At 51.2% G+C, this 18,934-nt stretch overlaps 6 protein-coding genes and 1 pseudogene across 7 annotated transcripts; 3 read left to right on the top strand and 4 right to left on the bottom strand.

Moving 5' to 3' along the window:
• Positions 1-394: 394 nt before the first annotated feature.
• Positions 395-1,738, bottom strand: GCG54_00007037 (O-methyltransferase mpaG; the record flags this gene model as incomplete). Its single annotated transcript, XM_045407026.1, has 3 exons — positions 395-1,163; positions 1,213-1,463; positions 1,517-1,738. The coding sequence occupies 3 exons, from the start codon at positions 1,736-1,738 to the stop codon at positions 395-397; spliced, it is 1,242 nt and encodes a 413-aa protein (XP_045265947.1).
• Positions 1,739-2,680: 942 nt separating this feature from the next.
• On the top strand, positions 2,681-4,118 carry GCG54_00007036 (uncharacterized protein; the record flags this gene model as incomplete). Its single annotated transcript, XM_045407025.1, has 7 exons — positions 2,681-2,854; positions 2,938-3,133; positions 3,182-3,313; positions 3,376-3,493; positions 3,547-3,611; positions 3,671-3,701; positions 3,755-4,118. 7 exons carry the CDS (start codon positions 2,681-2,683, stop codon positions 4,116-4,118), a joined length of 1,080 nt encoding a protein of 359 aa, XP_045265946.1.
• Positions 4,119-4,253: 135 nt separating this feature from the next.
• GCG54_00007035 (uncharacterized protein) lies at positions 4,254-4,979 on the bottom strand (the record flags this gene model as incomplete). Its single annotated transcript, XM_045407024.1, has 1 exon — positions 4,254-4,979. The coding sequence occupies one exon, from the start codon at positions 4,977-4,979 to the stop codon at positions 4,254-4,256; it is 726 nt and encodes a 241-aa protein (XP_045265945.1).
• A 612-nt stretch (positions 4,980-5,591) lies between these two features.
• On the bottom strand, positions 5,592-7,671 carry GCG54_00007034 (annotated as a pseudogene). Its single transcript has one exon. A coding segment is annotated over exon 1 (2,080 nt).
• A 2,671-nt stretch (positions 7,672-10,342) lies between these two features.
• On the top strand, positions 10,343-10,950 carry GCG54_00007033 (uncharacterized protein; the record flags this gene model as incomplete). The annotated part of the gene is made up of 3 exons (XM_045407023.1): positions 10,343-10,543; positions 10,657-10,804; positions 10,898-10,950. The coding sequence occupies 3 exons, from the start codon at positions 10,343-10,345 to the stop codon at positions 10,948-10,950; spliced, it is 402 nt and encodes a 133-aa protein (XP_045265944.1).
• Positions 10,951-11,479: 529 nt separating this feature from the next.
• Positions 11,480-13,367, bottom strand: GCG54_00007032 (uncharacterized protein; the record flags this gene model as incomplete). Its single annotated transcript, XM_045407022.1, has 2 exons — positions 11,480-13,018; positions 13,248-13,367. The coding sequence occupies 2 exons, from the start codon at positions 13,365-13,367 to the stop codon at positions 11,480-11,482; spliced, it is 1,659 nt and encodes a 552-aa protein (XP_045265943.1).
• A 4,431-nt stretch (positions 13,368-17,798) lies between these two features.
• Positions 17,799-18,877, top strand: GCG54_00007031 (FAD-dependent monooxygenase andE; the record flags this gene model as incomplete). Its single annotated transcript, XM_045407021.1, has 3 exons — positions 17,799-18,109; positions 18,160-18,431; positions 18,489-18,877. Coding segments are annotated over 3 exons (972 nt in total), but the record flags the coding sequence as incomplete, so codon positions are not given.
• Between the last annotated feature and the right edge of the window lie 57 nt (positions 18,878-18,934).

Below are 18,934 nucleotides of genomic sequence, written 5' to 3'. Positions count from 1 at the left end.
GCCACGACAAGGCTGGGCGCAATCGGTAAATGTTGCCATCTTTCCGCGGAACTCAAGAGCTTTGAGCCGGATTGAGGGTTGTGAGACGGGCCGTTGCGTAACGGCTCCACCGGCAGTCATGCCGCAACACGGACATCATTTCTCTTTTCATGGTTCGGGGATTCGGGCTGGTAAATTAGTTACCTGATTGGGACGGTGCTGTTGGTGCAACATACGACACAGAACCAACGAGCGAATGATAATCACAGACATTTTCGTCACCAAATGAAGTGTGGACCGGCGGTTGCATTTCTCTTCCAACAGAGTTCTGACATGCTCCACGTCCAACCCGAGATCTACCAACAACCTTCCCAACTTGCACAACCTCACCACCCACCTGCTAACCTCCGCATTTTCACGCCAGCTCACACTCGATGAGGCTCTCCACTCCCTCGCCCTTGGACCAAATCTTGACGATCTTGAGACCCGCCGGCTCCAGGAGACTGCGCCATTGCGCTTCCGTTCGTTCTCTTGAAGCAAAAAGAGTGAGCATCATCATGTCCAGGGCTGTGGTCTGCCAGTTGGCCCCGGTTCCGGGTACGACGTTCTCATTGATCAACAACTTGCTGTATCCAGGCTTCATCGCAGCCGTCACGCGCGCGAGGATACTCTTGCCAACCTCGTCTGTCCAGTCGTGAAGCACAGAATGCAAATAGTACGCCCTAGCGCCCTTGACCGGCTGCTCTGTGTGGAAGTCATACTCCATTGGCTCGATCTTGGGGTCGATCTTCTCAACTTGCGCAAGCACGTGCGGGAGGTCTTGCAGAACATGGCGGCCGGGCGCGTTGGGATGCTTTCGGCAGAACTCGTCGATATCGTGGCCTGTGCTGCCTCCGATGTCGACGAGGAACGCGGCATCCTTGGCGGTGTCTGCACCCTGAACAAGGCGCTCGGCGACCGGAAAGAAGTCAGCGTCCATCCATGACGGCCGGCCTTGTCTGTAGCCAGCCATGTGGTTCTGGAACTCTCCCGCAGGATAGTTGGTCATCATGTGTTTGAAGAAGTCGCTGTCTTCGCCAATGATGTCTTGCATGGGTCCCTTTTTGGGATCCTCGTGAATCCTCCAGTTGTTCTTCTTCAGGTACGTAGGGAAGTTGGCCAGGGTCGGCCAGCAACCGCCAACGCTGTGGACAGTCAGGGGTGGGAATGTCGGCAGTGGTGGAGACGACTTACGTGACAGGGTATCCTCCAGCGATCAGGGGGAGACTCAAGGACTTTGAAAAGTTCGTGAGTTCATACTCATCGGCCCCGACCTCTTTTATGTATCCCATCGCGCCGAGATGACGCAGCAAGCGAGCAAGGACATCGGGATCAAAGCCCAGCGTGTAAGCAAGCTTTTCAACCTTCTTGGGCCCAGGGTTCTCCGTCATGTGCTTCCAAAGACCCGAGTAAATGCCCGCCAGGATGTTGACATTGACATTGGGCTATGATATCCTGATCAGCAGAAAGCTTTGAGGCTGGTCAGAAAAGGACTTACCTGCGCCCACACATGCCTAATCATTGTTTCTCTAGGCGTCTCGAGAGACAGTACCAACGCACGAGCCTGCTTCAACAGTTGATTACGTGTGGCATCATCGCTTGGCGACCAAGTTGCTCCGAGAGAGCCGATCGCGTTTGCAAGCTCGGCCACACGCTTGGCATCATTCGGCTGAATGGCCACAGAGGGGTCCAACGGCAGTCTCTCCGGAAGAGAACCCATGGTAGGTAACAGAACAACGACTCGAGTGCGTAAAGGGAAGAGAGAAGAATTGGACAAGACAAAACTGGATATGTAATGAGAAGACAGGATGATCTGCCGAATGAAGGGGCTTTCAACCGACAAAACAAGAACCATCATATATAGTATTCTTCTCCTGGCTTGTTATCTGCTCAGTCCACGTGTCTCCCGAGCCTTTCGGGTTGAGACTGATGCCGATGTTCGTTCTCCCATGATCGCCAAGGGCCCAAAGCGGCAGCTTCATATCCATCTTCAGGGGCTTGTATGCACATGCAGGGTCACTTTTGCAACACAACACCAACAACACGTTGGTTCTTCAACAGACTCGATGGCTGTGGTAATAGATCACTACTAAAGACCCAAGTCTGTGGGTCCGCGGACATATGGAAAGTCCACCGGAAACCCACCGGTCAGGCGAGGGATAACGTCTTTTGCTCAGGGGGCCTGGTTCCCGTCGGCGAATGAGAACATCGTGTTGGTTCAACGTCTCTTGGCCCAACCCTTGCAACACGAGTGTCTGCGCTCGAATCCTCGACAAGACTCGAATGGCATGACTGTTGGAAGTTCTTTTGCAATCCCTTGTCTGTTTCGAAAAACGGCCGGAATGTGGCAACAAGAATCTGACTGGGAGCCTAGAAGAAGTCGCGATCAGCACCGCAATGGGAAATGAAAGGCTGGACTCAAACGAGGGCTCAGGAGATGGCGGACGATGCTCCCGCCTCCGCGAAAACTAGTAGGTGGTCTCTTGGGGTTCCCAGGTCCCCGTGGAGGCACTCGTTTCTTATTTCTCCGACCCTCCACCTCCATCTGGCGCGGGTATTGCCGCGCTTTTCATGTTGTCTTGTCGAGCGCCTCCAACAGCCCACATGCAGCGACTGTTCTCCTTTTCTTTCGCAAACGTCTTTTCTTGACACTTTTGCGAGAATGTCAACCGCATCATCTCTTGAGCGAGACGCCGAGGACAAAGGCCCGACGGCCCTCGGAATCGTCATCTCCGTCTCGGCTTTGAGTACCGTGTTCGCAGCAGCAAGACTCTTCGTCAGGGGGAAGATACTAGGAAAAGTCCACCTGGATGACTATTTGATCATTGCATCGGTGGTGAGTTATCTGCATATGCAGCCAAGAAACCTTCAGCAAACACTTGGAACGTTGGCAAACTGACTGTGCCGCGCCGTTTGCAGATCTGTGGTTGGGTGAACGTTGGAACGGCCATCGCCGCGGTGGCGCACGGAAACGGACGACACTTCGATATCCTCGACCTCGAACAGAAACAAGGCGCCATCTTATGGACCATTGCTGGATTCCCAGCGGGCGTCATGTCCTTCGGGCTCCCCAAACTCGCTGTTGTGGCGCTCCTCACTCGGATCATGAACCCTAGTAAGGGACACATAATATTCCTATGGGCAATGAGTTTGTTCTGCTTAGCGAACTTGGTTGGCTGTGTGATTATTCTCTTCGCCCAATGCCAGCCGTCGCACTCGCAGTGGGACTTTTCCGTGCTTGATAAAACATGCTGGGACAAGTGGATTCTTGTTTATTTCGCCATCTACTCGGGAGGTAAGCATAGATGTACCCAAAGCTACTTGATATGGCTTTGAGCTAATGTGTAACTCTTCCAGGCTTCTGTGCCTTTGTCGATATTTACCTGGCCGTGTATCCTGCTGTGGTGCTCGCGAAGTTGCAGATGAGCGTCAGGAAGAAAGTTGCATTGAGTGTCGCCCTGGGGATTGGCTCAATGTAAGCCACATGCTCTGAAGATCCTCAAATTAGACACTGAAAATTGTCGGCAGCTCTTCAATCGTTGCGATTTACAAGTGTACCAGGCTTCCAAGTCTGGCTAGTCAAGACTTTTCGTGTACGTAGCTCAACCGAACTTCCTCGCCCAAGTGCTCTCGCTAACTTTGTCGGGCTCAGATGACACAGCGGACTTGGTGATTTGGACGATGTAAGTGTAATTATAACTGAAACCAAGTTGCAAGAACTAATGACGTGGTATAGTGTTGAAGGAAGTACCATGATCATAGCCGCGTGCATCCCAGTGCTACAGCCTCTTGGCGAATTGCTATTTGGCAAGCGCATGTTCAGCTCTGGCGGCGGCAAATACACGTACGAGAACTACGGTTCTGGTCCCTCAGGACCGAGCGGCCACATGCGATCGGATAACATTGAGCTTTCACGGTCGCGAGAAGCTCGAAAGCGAGCTATGAGACAGGCCGACGAGATCAGCTTCGACGATACGACGACGACGACGGCCGTCGCAAAGGGAAGCCAGGAGAGCATACTCAATCAGCACAACTTCAACGGGAAGATCATGAGAACCGATGTGTTCACTGTCAGCGTTCAGCAGAACAAAGAGGCCTGAACGACACTCGCGGCTAGTTTGAGTGCGTTAGAGCGGCGGGAGCGAAGAGAAAGCACTTCTGTACTATTACTGTAAACACATCTATGACCAAAAAGTTGAGAACACCAGGCGCCTTGTCGTGTCCTCCTATGAGCATCATGCATATGATCTGAACCGGTCAACCATCGGCATGTAGTCCTTTGGCTTAGGCTCTCCAGTTATTCCGCCTAACACCAGTTGGCCTTTCAACTTCCACTTCTTTGGGACATTCCAAGCTTTCGCAACCTCCTCATCAATAATGGGGTTGTAGTGCTGTAAGTTGGCACCGATGTCTTCCGCTGCCAGGAGAGTCCATACGGCATACTGCAGCATTCCATCGCTCTGTGCGGCCCATAGAGGGACCTCAGTGGCATAAGTAGGGTACTTCTCTTGCAAGTCTTCGACAATCTGTTGATCCTCGAAGAATAAGACAGTGCCTGCCGCTTTCTTGAAGTTCTTCATCTTTTCGCTCGTGTGTTCCCACTTTTCATCCGGCACCTTGGCTCGGAGGATCTTGGTAATGATGTCCCACAGCCTGTCGTGCTGCTGACCGTGAAGCACAATTACTCGGTTCGATTGGGAGTTGAAGGCGGATGGCACTTCGGCGAGCGCCTCTTGAACGATTTCGTCGATGCGGGTGGTTGATAAGGGGACTTTTCTAGATAGCTGGTAGTGCGATCGTCGGGTCTGCATCACCTCCAGCAGGTCGCTCGCGGAGACGCTGGACGGCGCATCAACTGCGATGTAACGTGGGGGCGTGGATATCACTTCTGAGTTACCAAAAGGGAGTGGACAGCAGAAGGTATCCTGCAGCATCCTTCGGAGGGGGCGGAGTGCAGCCATGGTTGGGCGGTAAGACGGCGTGCTTTTCTGCTGCTGCGTGATGCACTCCAGATCTGCAAGTAGTGTGAAGAAAAAGAAACGCGGAAAAGCTTAGAAAATTCGGCAGGAGGTGCAGTTTTCAGGTCCCGCTTGAATGGCATTATAGCCAGGATCACATGCCGTCATGCTGCTCCCACATGATTAGATTGATAAGATCTCAGTCGGAGAACCATCAAGATTGAGACCGAAACTGACTCGTCTGGAGGCTGCGTAACGCGGTGTCCGAATTGCAAGCGGGTCTCCGACATCGCCGAGCTGTGATCCGGGTGCAGTCCGGCATTTCATTCCCGAAGCGGTGTAGACGTCACAGCATCGGTCGGGTTTGTCAGGGCTGACAGAGGATACTCAATGATCAAATTGTATGCGCGCGCCAACCGATGTCAAAATTGGACTCTCTGTGTTCATGAGGAAAGTTGGTGGTTTAAGAGGAGAGAAAGATCAATTTGACTGCGAAAGCCGGGTTCCTCCGAGCCGAGCCGACCGAGACTGAGGTGGACCACGCACAGCTCATGACTGTTGGCAGTCAGGCTTCATGAGAAAGCACGGGCGGAGTCAATAATCCACCGGGTTGACCTAGACAGAGGGCAGATCTGGTCTGTTGCGGAATATGCTGAAGCATGTTGTCGTTACTTCCTCAGCAATGATCGCGTCGTTTGCTGCCATGTCGTCTCTGCTCATCCCCGAATTCGCAAGCCGCATGTGTGCCAGGACCATGGCTGGTATCATGTAAGCCTTGCCAACAAAATCCTGCGTGGGAAGCCTTTGTTCAGCGATGTAAATGAAGCGTCCAAGGATCTTGGCGAACCTCTCCTTGAGCTCAGGTACAAGGGTCCATGATTGGGGATCCGCGAAGTAGCTCTCCATCTGGACGCAAATGAAGAGGATCGCTTGGAAAGCAATCGTCTGGAAGATGGAACTTGAAGTGCGCATCAAAGTTACTAGCGCGTCATTCTCTGGCCAGCCGGTTTTGTCTTGGGGAGGGTCGAGCCTTTCCATTAGAGACATTGCGGTTGACATGGAAATATTGTGGGAGAAGGTGTATAATGGGCTCCTGAGCGATCCAAAAGGGATGTGGAGAGCTAATAGAGATCTGGCGCATAATGCGGTGGGCAATCCATGAGCAAACGCCGTCGAGGTAGAACGATGAGCTATATCTGATGATAGCAGGAGTTGTGCTGCGGGGCTTAGCTGTTCATGGAGCATGAATGCTTCATTGTAGTTGACTGAGCCTTTTATGTTGTTGAGAAAATGTGCAATCTGAAGTCTGACTGGTAGAGTGGATATCAGCACCAAAACAGCTGAGATGGCCTGAGAACCTCCTGCAGTGTCCAGATGGTCAGACACCATCGTCGGTAATGGCATATCCCAATCGTCTGGAGTCAAAGTGGGTTGCATTCCTTCATCCATAGAGCTCTGCAAATCAAGCTCGAGAATGGTATACCATAGGTTTTGATGCATCACTAGCTCCTCCGGATCCAGGTGATAGCCAGTGGAAGATGGGTCTCGATGCAGACCTGCCATCATAGCGTTGCGCACCAATGCTCCGGATGAGGGCCAGCTCGCAAGCGCCTCCAGACCGTAGCATTGCCGCATCAGACTAATGAGGCAGGACGACTGTAATGTCGTTATATCGCGGGGATCAGACCGAAGCGCAACGCTTTGCCATGCCTGAATGAGATACCACCACGTGGTAATCCTGGTGAGAGGGATTCGGTCTTCCGTCGCCTGGATCGATGCGTTGCCGATGGCAATGACCAGCAGTAGGTGGATACAGAAAGTTAAGGACACGCTCTCTGGTGATCCCCAATGTTTCTCAGTCTCAGCCCGAAAATTAGACTGATTTAGAAACCGAAACATGGAGCCGTATGTCTTGAAGTATCTGTCGACTAACTTGATGGCAATTTCCCTGTCGGGGATTTCCTCGAAAATGGATCGCTGAGCTTCCTCGGAATCTCCAGAAACCAAGAAGCGGCGTCGGAATAGTTGATCTTTGAGATCACTGTAAGAAGTGAATTTGCCATCGGGTTTAATGAAGCCAGCTTGGCTTAGGGGTGTTAGGATGTGGTCCAACTGCACGGTCAATGTCAGACTACCGGAAAGTTGATGAAGGCTGAGTGGCAAACCTACCTACCTTTTCAAGAAGACCGTGAACACTACTTCTTCCGCACCAACTTCTCTTTAAAGGGTTTCGGGAAACCTTCTTGGGGACTGCAGGACATTCCACACCCTCGCCAATGACAGTTTCTTGTGGCGTTAATAAGGTGATCTCGGGATGATTTTGCGCCTTTTCTCTCTGCCCCACGTTTGTCTCCGGAGTGGTTGAAACTCCACAGGCTGGCGGCGATATGTGTGGGGATTCAAGACCAACATCCTCTTGTCCTTCGATTGACACTGGCTCGTCGTTAGGTGCGACTCGATCTCGGCTATCGGACCGTGCCGCGTTGGCCTCTTGCGGAGGGTGCCTCTGGCCACTATCAGTTGCTGAGTGGTCATAGGTGCATCTCAATGGAGGATCAGTCTTGGAACACCGATCACAAGGCTGTCCTTTATTACACTTCAGCTTTCGGCGATGGCATTGATGGCAGACCAGCTTGGACCGTTCCCGCCGTCGCCGGAAGGACCTAGTCCTGCCTGCGGCCGGAAGGTCGGACATAATGACAGATGACGATTGAAACGCGAAACGATGCGCGGATGAAAAATAAGCTGGCCTCTGCAGGAAGTGGAATGATGAACGAGGAATGATGGATAACAATCATATCTGACGGACACGACAGAGAATTCCCTCCTGACATCTGATGAACATCGGTCGGTGACGCCAATTTAGCTAGACCCACCTGTAACGCCGAGCAACTCTATTTCATATCCTTGGGCCGGACTTAAGAGTGGGTCTCAGCTGACTGTCGGTATGATGGTTCGTCCCGATCACAGCCAAGGCGAACTTGTAAATTCGGTGCTGTGACATCTCGACCGAGGTCAATTTTCCATGTGGAAAATCTCCTGAGGCCCCAAAGTCCTGTGGTTCGCTGGTACATAGTCTTTCCCGGCACATTATCCTCTGCGCCGCACTCTCCCCAGGTGCAAATGGAGCATCTCAATACGGGGATAGTTTCAATCCATGGGCCCATCACAAACGCCCTGCAAACATTGTCTTCTCATGATCATGGTTACTCATGCTCAATGACAAGTGTTCTCTAGTGCGCTAGAATAGACAGCTAGTTTTAAATCACTACTTTGAATCATTGGGAGATCTCAATTGGCTGAGTACATAGTATGTCACTGGCAAGGATTCGCGTTCCCCCATCTTGGGTCCTCTTCGATAGCGCACGTCCGCAAGAGTGCACGGCCATCCAATACTACCGTTCGTGGGGTTTCATCTCCTGCATCTTCTACATCCCTGTTGCCGTTGCAAAGAGCTTGGAGATTGGATTGTTTCGAAGATCCATCATCGGAGTCCGCGGAGCCTCTTAAGTAGCCATTGTTGACGACACTCTCTGACCGCTTTTGGCCTTTTGAGAGAGTTATCGTGGTCTGTTTTTTGAGCAGTACTACCTAGCCGCTCACAACTGGCCCAAACATGGAACCTAATGACCTGGCGATTGGCAGCTGAGTTGGTACTCATACCTGACCTTGTGTCTCTGTGTAATACTCCTCACTGTCGTAACGGATGGAACGCATCCACCCTTCTCAATGGTTGTGGAACCCGCCCAGCTGAGTTTAAGGTCAAAGATCTCTCGAAATGTCAGTTAGATGCATACGTAATTAGAAATAGTGTTTTAGCATATTTGTCAACCCTGCGAGCATAGATCCTTGCGCGCCTGCTTGGGGAGCCTTTTCTCAACTACCCGCGCAGTATGCTCTCTCCTTTCTCAACTCGAGGCCAACCTACTTCATTCTTGAAAGAAGATGGATCTGCGCTTGTGAATCGTTGCCATTCTTCAACCTTAGTTTTGGTAGGCTTTAGGTAACACATAAGTTTTATTCTGTACGTGTCTTGGGTCAATCCCAAATTATCTGAGAAGGCAACTAGGGAAGTGACTTGTATGTGGAGGTTGGCGACCCAATGACCCGTTTTCAGAGCTGCCATTTCGCATCTGACATCTGCCTGACATCTGCAAGGGGTAGGATGCACGTTGAATTCCTAATTGCTGACATTAATCAATGCCTCTCATTTCCGTCTAATTTCCCTGCACCTTTTGCTACTCGGAAAAGCAACTAGACAAAAAGGAAAGTACGTCCCCCGCGCGGGATGATCCACTTGCTAGCTTCGCAGCCAAATATCTTTATTCAGGTCAGAGGCAACTGAAGCAAGGGGCCTCGAAAGTTGAAGGAGGCCTCCGCAATTGAACAGCCATTGTAGCCCAGTTTTCAGTTGGAACATGGCAGAGTTTTTCGAAGCTCTTCCCGCCACTTTCTCCGAAGACCGGATCACTGACTCCAATGACGGCCCTCTGGCCTTGACAGCAGCCCACCTCCCGATGGCTATAGAATCGGAGATTTTCCAGTTGCAGAAGCATCCCCTCTTCTTAATGGCTTGAGGTAGAGGTAAGGTTGTTTTCTATCCTTCCCCCAAGGGAGTCAGCTGCATGTTAAAATCTGCACAAAACTGCAGAGACCCGCAGCCGCCATGGTGAATCAAGGCTGGTCACGCACCTATGATCCCACAACCATGCAGCACACCGCATGTTGGTACGGATCACATTGCGGTATTTGTGGTCTAGATCCCGCTGACAACGAGGGGTCGGTGTCCACTGTCTTAGAGCCCTGCATGGTATACCGACATATAGGGTGACATCGGCTGCAACCCAATCTGTAAGCAAATCGTGATGTTTGCCCTGCCGATAACAGCTGATTTCAAAATGTTTGGCAAGCTGTGGACGCAGGGGAAAAAAAGAAACCCTCGGCGAAAGCCTTTTTGAGCAGTCGAAGAAAAAATGGTCCGAGTAAATGCCCGTGGGACTTTCTGTTACCATGACCTGCTGCACCTCCCTGATTGGTGTCGACGGACATTAATCGATGGATGTCGATCCTCCGCACCTGCCATCTTGAGCACTGGTTGGTCAGTTTATATCGTCTAAATCTCCGTTTGAGGAATCTGGCGGCAACACCGGCACCTGAAGTGGTTTAAACTGGCATGCTGCTATCCGTCAACATACCGCGGGAGCTTTTTGCACCCGGGCGGATTGCGGGCTCTCCCGATGAATCTGAATCTATTAAAGAGGCTATTCCCGGCCAAAGATGGAACATGATTCCGACATCATCCTCAGCCATCAAATCCTGTGATCAATCAGACAGAACACTCTTGTCATCATTTACCAAATTTCACCATGAAGGTCTCCGCAGTTCTCGCTCTCTTCGCGACCTCGGCTATTGCCACTGAGTTTGGCAAGACGTGCAGAGATGAGCACATCGACGCCAACACCGACGTCCTGACAGCCAAGTGCGATACTGGCGACGGAAAGGGCACCCTCCTGGACACCTCGCTCAACCTGAACGACTGCTTTGGATTCCAAAACAACCAGATCCAGGTACGTACGGAATATCCGAGGCTGGAATGCTCTTGTGGTCTTGGAGGGTGCATGACCGCGGGTTACAGTCGCCCACATCCCGGATCCTTGTTTTGCTGACCATTTCGTCATAGTACGCGAACCAGGGCCACTTTGGCGACGTCTGCAAGGACTGCTTCTCATACCGTCTGCCGGACCCCATCTATGAGATTTTCGGCGTCTTCAGGGTTTGGATGAACTGCACCTGCAACGGCAGTCCCACGGAGAGTGCCATCAACCTGGGTAAGTGACGGTCTGGCTTGGCGCTGTTGCGAGCCTCATTCTCTTGCATGCATTAGACCCCGGCTAGGCATGGTCGCTGACATCACCCTACAGACAAGACCCCAATCAGCAACAAGTTCGGCACTTTGTCCTGCGCTCGTGGATAGACACCCATGCACATGGACTTCTCATCTCAATCGTTGTTTCTTGCTTGTTTCTGTCTCTTCCGAAAAAATGGAGTAGTCAATGGCTTCAATCTTAAAGTCTGACTAGGCTGGGTATGATTTACGATAGTTCTGGATCTCGTTCGCTACATCTTGGAGGATACCACTTTCAAAAGTTCATGTACATATTTAGCGGTTCAGAGCCGTCATGTTGGAGGATGGAATATCTAGCAGCAACCTCCCTGCTCGTCATTGCCATGCATACTGTAAGACAGCATTTCAAATAGGAAGCTTTGTCAACAAGTCGTTCACTCGTAGCATTGGAGTCACACGCGTGAGACATGCCTCTTGTTCTAGCTCCTTCAATTGGTTATAGCTATCATTCCTAGTTCTGGATCTACCCCAGACTAGTCTCATCAAGAATGTACACGTAGGCCTGAACCCACACAAGCCTCGTTGCGGAAACCCCTTCATCCCAAACCAGATCAAAAGCCTATTAACTCCGTGCTACGGCCGTTGCAGTCATCACCAATCAGAGGAGGCTCAGCATCGATGACGGAGTGGGTGAACCTTCCCGGCCTGAACTCGAGATTGACAAATTGTTCATCCGCCTCGCCAGGTTGGGAAGGCTTTCCCAGTTGTACTCGTCTTTCCACGTGTTGTCCGACTTGGCTTGAAGGATAAAGTCATATAGGTTGGCCATCTCTTGACTATCCCACATTCCCTCTCTTCTCTTCATCCTCCGCAAGGCGTCGATGCATCGTCGCTCCAAGTCGTCGTTATCACAGAACGCGCAGATGTACGACAGCGAAGGCACCACATCTGCCGCGAGTGAGAAGGTGGGCCTTGTTCCTTGTGTCTTGCCGAGGATGATGTCTTCGGCCATGTCTACTAGCTCGTTTAGAACTCCCATATCCGAATGCTTCATATCGCAGGGGGTGTCGTGCGAGTTGAAGATTTCCCAACTCTTCCGTGAGAAGTCCAGCGCCTTGAGCTCATCTTTATCCGCCGGATCCATGCGTTCCGGCAGGCCCTCTTGAAAGGCGTCGAAGCGAACGCACCATTCTTTGAAATGTTTATCGGCCAGATCCCATTCGGCCTGTTTCGTTGAGCTCCTCGAAGTCGTTGATTCGGGCGAGTCCTTTCCATTCTCAGGCGGCGAGGGACACGATCTGCACGTGGAGCCTTCACTGCAGGATACCCACGATTCATCGAACGCTTCGGAGAACATGACTTCGACGAGGTGAAGCTGGTATCGGGCCTCGGCGACACTAGTGAAGGGTCTGGTCTGGTCTTTCTCTTCGTCTTGAACGAAGAAGGACAGATCAGGAACGACATCCTCCTCGATTAGCATTGACGCATCCATGCCCATGCACGAAAACATGCCGGCTATGTCGCAAAGCTGGATGAAATGGTTTTCGACAGTTTCGGCGAGACACTTGTCGTAAGCAGAGAGCGAGGCTGGATTTCGTCGGTATGCTAGTGCTGCTTGGTGAAGAGAGTCAAGAACCTTTGCTCCGGATCTCAAGTGTTGAACGGCTTTGTCATATTGCCCTCGAATGATTTCGTAACAGACGAAGACTAGACAACTGATCAGGGTGATTCTGATGTTGACTGGTGAGGGGTCAGCCATAATCTGGATGGCTTCTGAGACGGCTTTTCGGTAATGCCGCGTGGATACATCGCTCAGCTCCAACGAGCTCTCTGTCGCTTGTGTCTCATAGAAGGGGTTTTCTAAGAACGCTCTGTGGGCGGAGCCAAGGGCGATGACGGCATGCTTGACGGAATCGGAGTAGTAGCCGAGAGGTAGGATGTAGTTGCTCCAAAGTTTTGCCAACGGCGTAGAGGCTCCGAAGTCTGGAACGGTGCAGTTATGGACGTGGTGGAACATGAGCCTCTCGATGTTGTCTCCCGTAATGTCCCAGTTGACAGGTGCTGTCAGATGCATCACCGACGTATTTCGAATTTGTCGCGCCAGCATGCAAGCGGTAGCAGTGGCGTTCGCGCTTGGCGATCGTGACGCTCGCCTTGTTTGTACAGCATTGAGGTTCGGGTATCCATCGCATTTGTGCTTGTCTTTTTTGCATCTTTTGCATGTGGGTTTCTCCTCGTCACACTTCACATGTCGGACTCTAGCAGCAGTTGGTCAGATCCTGTACAGCGAGGCCGGTGATACAAACAAAGTCTAGATAGCGAACTATAGAAACAAGGCAAAGAGGCCTTACTTGCTGTGATGAAAGGAAACTTGGGGTCAGTCGAAGCATTCTTGAACCAACTAAAGTGGCATCAGTGTTGGTCACCAACCATGTCAGACATCCGGTCCTAACCTTTGACGCGCTCGCCCTGGTTCGCTTGGGTTTCTTTGGCGCGGGGGCCACCGAAAAGACTCCGGTCCCCGGAATGTGCGCGTCCAATGGCATTATTGGCTTCGATATGCGTACGAAAGAAAGCTTATCAGACAAATCAAGTTGTGAGATCGAACGGAGCTTGATGACAGCTGTCCGTACCGAAACATCGGTGAAAAGGTGGGAGCGCGCTCTCGGATACGGTAACGCGGGGGCTAAGACAGGGTATGCGCCAAGCATCATCACACTTTTGGGCAACGCCCACTATATAAGCCAAGGTGGTCGAATTGGTCAAAAGCGCGCCGACGCGCCCCTCGGGCGCCGATGAGCCCTGGCCATCCCCTGGTTTTCCCTGCGACGTCAGCAACTTCGTCAGGGACAACAAGCGTTTTAGCGCTAACACTTAGTCTTTTACGACGTAGCCAATCATACGACTCAGTTGAAAGTTATTATTCAAGAAATATGGGCCTCCCGAGGATGGGACCGTTCGAGGTTCCCGCAAAATTGTCTGAACTCGACGGAAGAAGGTGCCTAGCTCCGGTGATTCACACGGCGACGCCGATACAAAAAGTGCTTCTTTCAGCCCTACCGGGCAACATGCGTTCAAAAGATCGCGGGAATTCTCTTTCGTCTTCCTATTGGCGTCTTTACCTCCTCGAAGCAAACCTGTGGCATCTACCAATCCCGCTAGCTGAGAATGATTCAGCCCCTGTTTTAGACCGTTGGCTGGAGCTCCCTCTCCACTGCGGGTATTGAAGGTTGAGGAGTCTCGTGAGTGTCATCCCTTAGACGTAAAACTCTCTCGGGGTTGCAGTTGCGACATACGACAGAAGATGGGATGGCAGCCCGGCATATCAATGTTAACCTTTCGGAGTCTTGACCGTTTGTTTCTATCCCTTTGTTCTGGCAACGATAATTTGATGAAATATGTCAAGGCCTATTACTGCTGCCTAAACCTAATCTCCTAAGCTGAAATGGCTTAGCACACAACACGAAAGATTGCAACTCCAGTGCTATTATTGGCATCGGCACCTGTCTGGTGTGATTACTGATGGACACCGATATTCTAGAAGGCCCCTTAGCGGAACCTTTATTCTTTCCGGCCTCCATGGCATAATGTCCCGCATATTCGCCGTGCATCTGAGTACCATCGCGCTGTCGTTCACGTTGTTATGGCGCTCACACTAGGGCCTCCCTGGTACTCTCACATGTCCAGCATCTGACGGAGAGTTTGACAGCATGAGCCTCTTGAACTTCACTGGGGAATGATGTAACTTTGCTGTCGTCGTTGCTCAACTAGTAACATTGTTTGTGAATTGTGCTCCAGCTCACTAAACGATTTTCAAAACATTCTCCAAGGTATCCTGGGCGACACAGTCTGCATGAATCTCGGTCTCGGTCAAAAGTACAAATATGGTCAACAGTGATGCACGTGTTCTCAGCAAGAGTTAAAGATCTTGCCGGTGGGACGGTCTGGCCTCCCCCGCAAGCCCCGCGCCGAGAAACAGCGATGAGACTCGGGGAGGCACGCTCGGACTGCAAAAGCACATAGCCAGGGGAAAACCCTTGGCCAGGTTACCAGTCGTGCCGGGGCGTGCAAGGGTAGCTAAACAACTCTGCCGACCGTTAAACTACCTTGCCTGACTGCCTCTAGAACAGCAGGCTAGGGGGTGCTCCGCCCCAACTTACCAGGCGAAATCTTCAATGCAACGTTAACATTACCACGAAGGTGACTTTGAGTATACCCGACAGCAAACTCCTCCCACGTAGGAGAAGCATCACATGGAATCGGTACACTCTCATCATTTCCCCCGTTGCGCCACGACAGAAATACCAACTAGGATTGTGAGCCGACGTGTAAGGGTGCTCGAGATAGGGTAAAGATAGCGTTGCAGATAAGAAGCTCACCATCCACTGCTAATCAGAGCATCTTCTGTGAGGGTTTGAACAGTACGAGTCTTGCAGTGCGATATCTGTGAACAGGGGCTGCTGAGCTGGCTACCGGATATCATGGAAGTCATCACAAAAGCTTCAAACTTCGCGCCGAGTCAACTCAATGGTCACAGTGAACATTCATAGGGTGGTGTTCAGTACCCCCAACAGGTGACTGTAGTACGATCGACATATAATAAGATGCTCTGGATTGTTTCGGTGCACATCGCAAATCTCTCCGCTTGAGACTGGGGTCCATATTTGCAACCATCGACTCAAAACTTCCGACCGGGCTCCAGAAGCATGTCTGACGACATCAACAAATGTTATGGGATCAATATTGACTGCAACAAATGGCCAAAATATTCCCTCTTTGGGCTGAGCTGAGACAGACACGTAATTTTACTTCAGATGACACATGTCTGTCGATTCACCTGAACTCGTGGCTGAGTTGCCAGGCTGATTTCTCAGGGGAAATCGACGGCAGCGTAGCCCTATTCGGCCCTTTTGTGACGGCCAATGGTGAGACGTGTGCGAGCGAATCCAGCAACTCAAACAAAACTTGCTATGCAGTCGGCTCAACAGCAATCTCATCAGTCATCATAATGTCACTATACCAACACTGGTCTTGATGTCTTCGATCTAACGAATTGGTGAGGATTGCGGGTACTCCTTTGTGTTTTTCTACTAGGCTTTAGCGACCCCATTTGGCATGGTCTACTCCAGTCTACAGGTTTCAAGTGGAATCGAACAACGGCCTAAAGCGGTCTAAGGTTGCAACCAACGGGCCATGCCTCTTTCATGGTTAGTGATTCCGCCTAGATATGGGAGCCGAATACACAGTCGGCATATTCGTGCCGCGCGTCAAGGATCGATAGGCTCAAGACCCAAGGCATGGGGATGAACACCGAGGCCTCCAGCTGAGACCCCACTGCACTAGACATGCAGGAGACGTCTGATTGAGCAAGTTCGACACAGCCCCCATCGATACGGGCGAGGTAGGGCTTAGGCAGCCGTTTTGGCAAGGCATTTTCCCCGTCTTTGGTCTAATGAGGGTGGCCCTGCTGATTTCTAGTCTCGTCCGGCGCCGTTACGATCCTCGGAGCCTCAGTCCATAGCATTCTCGGCCCCCGGGAAGTACCCGCTCAATCTTATTATGACTTCATGTCAGGGCCGTCGCGTAAAGTGCGCGGGGGCCGAAAACAGCTTTATTCTCGGATGGGTAAGTAGACAATTTTCAAAAGTTCAACTCCTTGCTGGCAAACTTAACCCATTTCAAACTCATTGTCAAATTCTCTGATGGCGATCTTGCCGCGTTTTGCAACTTATGGCTGCATGATATGTCAGGCCAAATTCACATGCGCTATCGACGTGTGTGTAAGCGATGTAAATTCGTTTTCGACACTGAACACCGCTATGGCACACATGCCTGTAGAAGCTCTGGTTCTCAAGGATGTTCGCCAGTTGCAATATCCACTACCACTTCGCCAAGGTAGGCCAGTACTCAGAGCAATCACTAATCAAACAGCCTTCGGCCACACGACACTGACGATTTCAAGATCCCCCAAGAGGAACTATTCCATAAGGCCTATCAAGACCAAACCAGAAGACGACTGATGATATCCCAACAAGCATCTCATCGAATATTCAAAAGAGGTAGGTCTTTTCCAACTTTGGCGGGTCATGTTTCCCACCAGCTAAGCAGGGGTGTCTCCAGCAGTACTTCTGTGCTAGTTCCCACAGCCCTGGAAACCCTCCGAAAGAGAGTACAACGACCGAGTTGCGAGCGAACATTGAGCCTCGAAGGAACTGATTCACAAGATGAATTTTGTCACCGGTGGTGCCATGCAATAAGTACCAGACGATGCGGCAGCTACATGTGATCATTCCTACATGTGCCTTGTCGACTTTCAACATTGGAACACGAGACCCTTGGGACACAGCACACGACACACCTGACCTGATTACAATTCGTCTGTAAAGATGATTCAGGTCGAACTGATCGACTATCAGCCTCCGGCACTGCTTACGGCACGGGCCGATCCTTGCAGCCATGTGGCAGGCAATTGACCCAGATGCCTAGGCATGTACATCGGCATCAGTCATTTCGGACGAACTTCGCTCTGATCGCTGGCCAATACCGTTGCGCATCATGTCGCTTGGCAGCGCAAGCGGTCCTCGCTTGATGCAAGATTGCTACGATGAGGCCTTGCTGTTATGGGGTTGAGGCGGCGTTTGCCAAGCTGCGCGGCCAAGTGCGGACTTTCGGGGTTGCAACGACCGAACACGCAGATCGTTGAGAACCACAAAAACGAGGTCGTGTTGCACCAAACTACGAATGAGCTGCACCATGCCGAGAAAGTCGTATGCAAGCTGAATGGATCCTGTCTCAGCATGTGCTTGGCCTACAGATGGAGGTCCGCGGACACCTATCGCATCCCGGTACCTGCCAGCGTCTTAATGTCATGTAGATAGAGAGAGATGGGTATAAAGACGAACCGCCTTACTACAAAACCTCAAATTGTACCTTTGGCTGTTCAAGTCTCTTTGGACCACTCAAACCTACATCTCAACATGGCGACCGAGCAGAGCATGCGGATTCTAGTTGTAGGCGGTAGTGTCTCTGGGCTATCTTTGGCCATCATGCTGGAGAAGTTCGGCATCGACTACCTAATCCTAGAAGCCTATCCCACCATTGCGCCTCAGCTCGGCGCGAGCATCGGTCTCCTGCCCAATGGTCTAAAGATCCTCGACCAATTGGGATGCTACGAACGCTTGCGTGAAATCGGGGGTGACATCTACTACAAATGCTCCATCAGATCCTCAGATGGGCGGATTCTGTCAGAAACGAAAGACGCAAGTCTTTCTGAGAGCATTGAAAGCATGTGCGTCGCCAAGTTCGTCCGATGTATCCGCTATGATTGACTTCGACTAGGACGGGCTACCCCTGCGTTTTCATCGACAGGCAAATGCTTCTTCAGGTTCTGTACGAAAAGATCCATCACAAGGATCGCGTCTTGACGGGGAAGCGAGTCTCCCGGGTGGAGATGACCGACTCAGGTGTCACTGTCAAGACAAAAGACGGAAGTTCATACGCCGGAGACATTCTCATTGGGGCTGACGGGGTCCGAAGTACTATCAGACAGGAAATGTGGCGCCTTGCTTCTGAGGAGAAGCAGAACGTGTTTCCACCAGACGAGGCCCAAAGTAAGTCATTGCACTGGCAAAAAAAAGCGATAAATGGCTTTCTTACAAATGTCGAAGGTCTCAAGTCAAACACGAAATGCATCTTTGGCATTTCGAATCTTCCCAAGGGCTGGCGTGGGATGCAGCATTCTGCCTTCAATGATGGGCGGAGTTATCTACTTGTTCCAGCACCGAAAGACCGGGTTTACTGGTTCTTCTTCCACGTGATGGACGGCACCTATTACGGGAAAGACATCCCGAGGTTCTTAAAAGAAGACGAAAAGGTGCTCGCATCGAAGTATTTTGACGACAATATCTCGGACTCAATTACGTTTCGCGATATTTATGAAGGACGACAGGTTGCTACACTTGTAGCATTGGAGGAGCACGTCTTCTCTCGTTGGAACTACCGACGAATTCTGCTCATCGGCGACTTAGCGTATAAGGTACACTCCGTTACGTTGACAGCGTCCGCCCCCCCTTTTTTTCCCCGCTTATGCAAAAACATAAAAAAAAGCTAATTT

The sequence above is a fragment of the Colletotrichum gloeosporioides genome (genome assembly GCF_011800055.1).
Source record: "Colletotrichum gloeosporioides strain Lc1 chromosome Unknown consensus_32, whole genome shotgun sequence".
Classification (NCBI taxonomy): Eukaryota; Fungi; Ascomycota; class Sordariomycetes; order Glomerellales; family Glomerellaceae; genus Colletotrichum; species Colletotrichum gloeosporioides.
The sequence above is the reverse complement of the archived record's forward strand: the minus strand, read 5'-3'. Positions and strand labels throughout refer to the sequence as shown.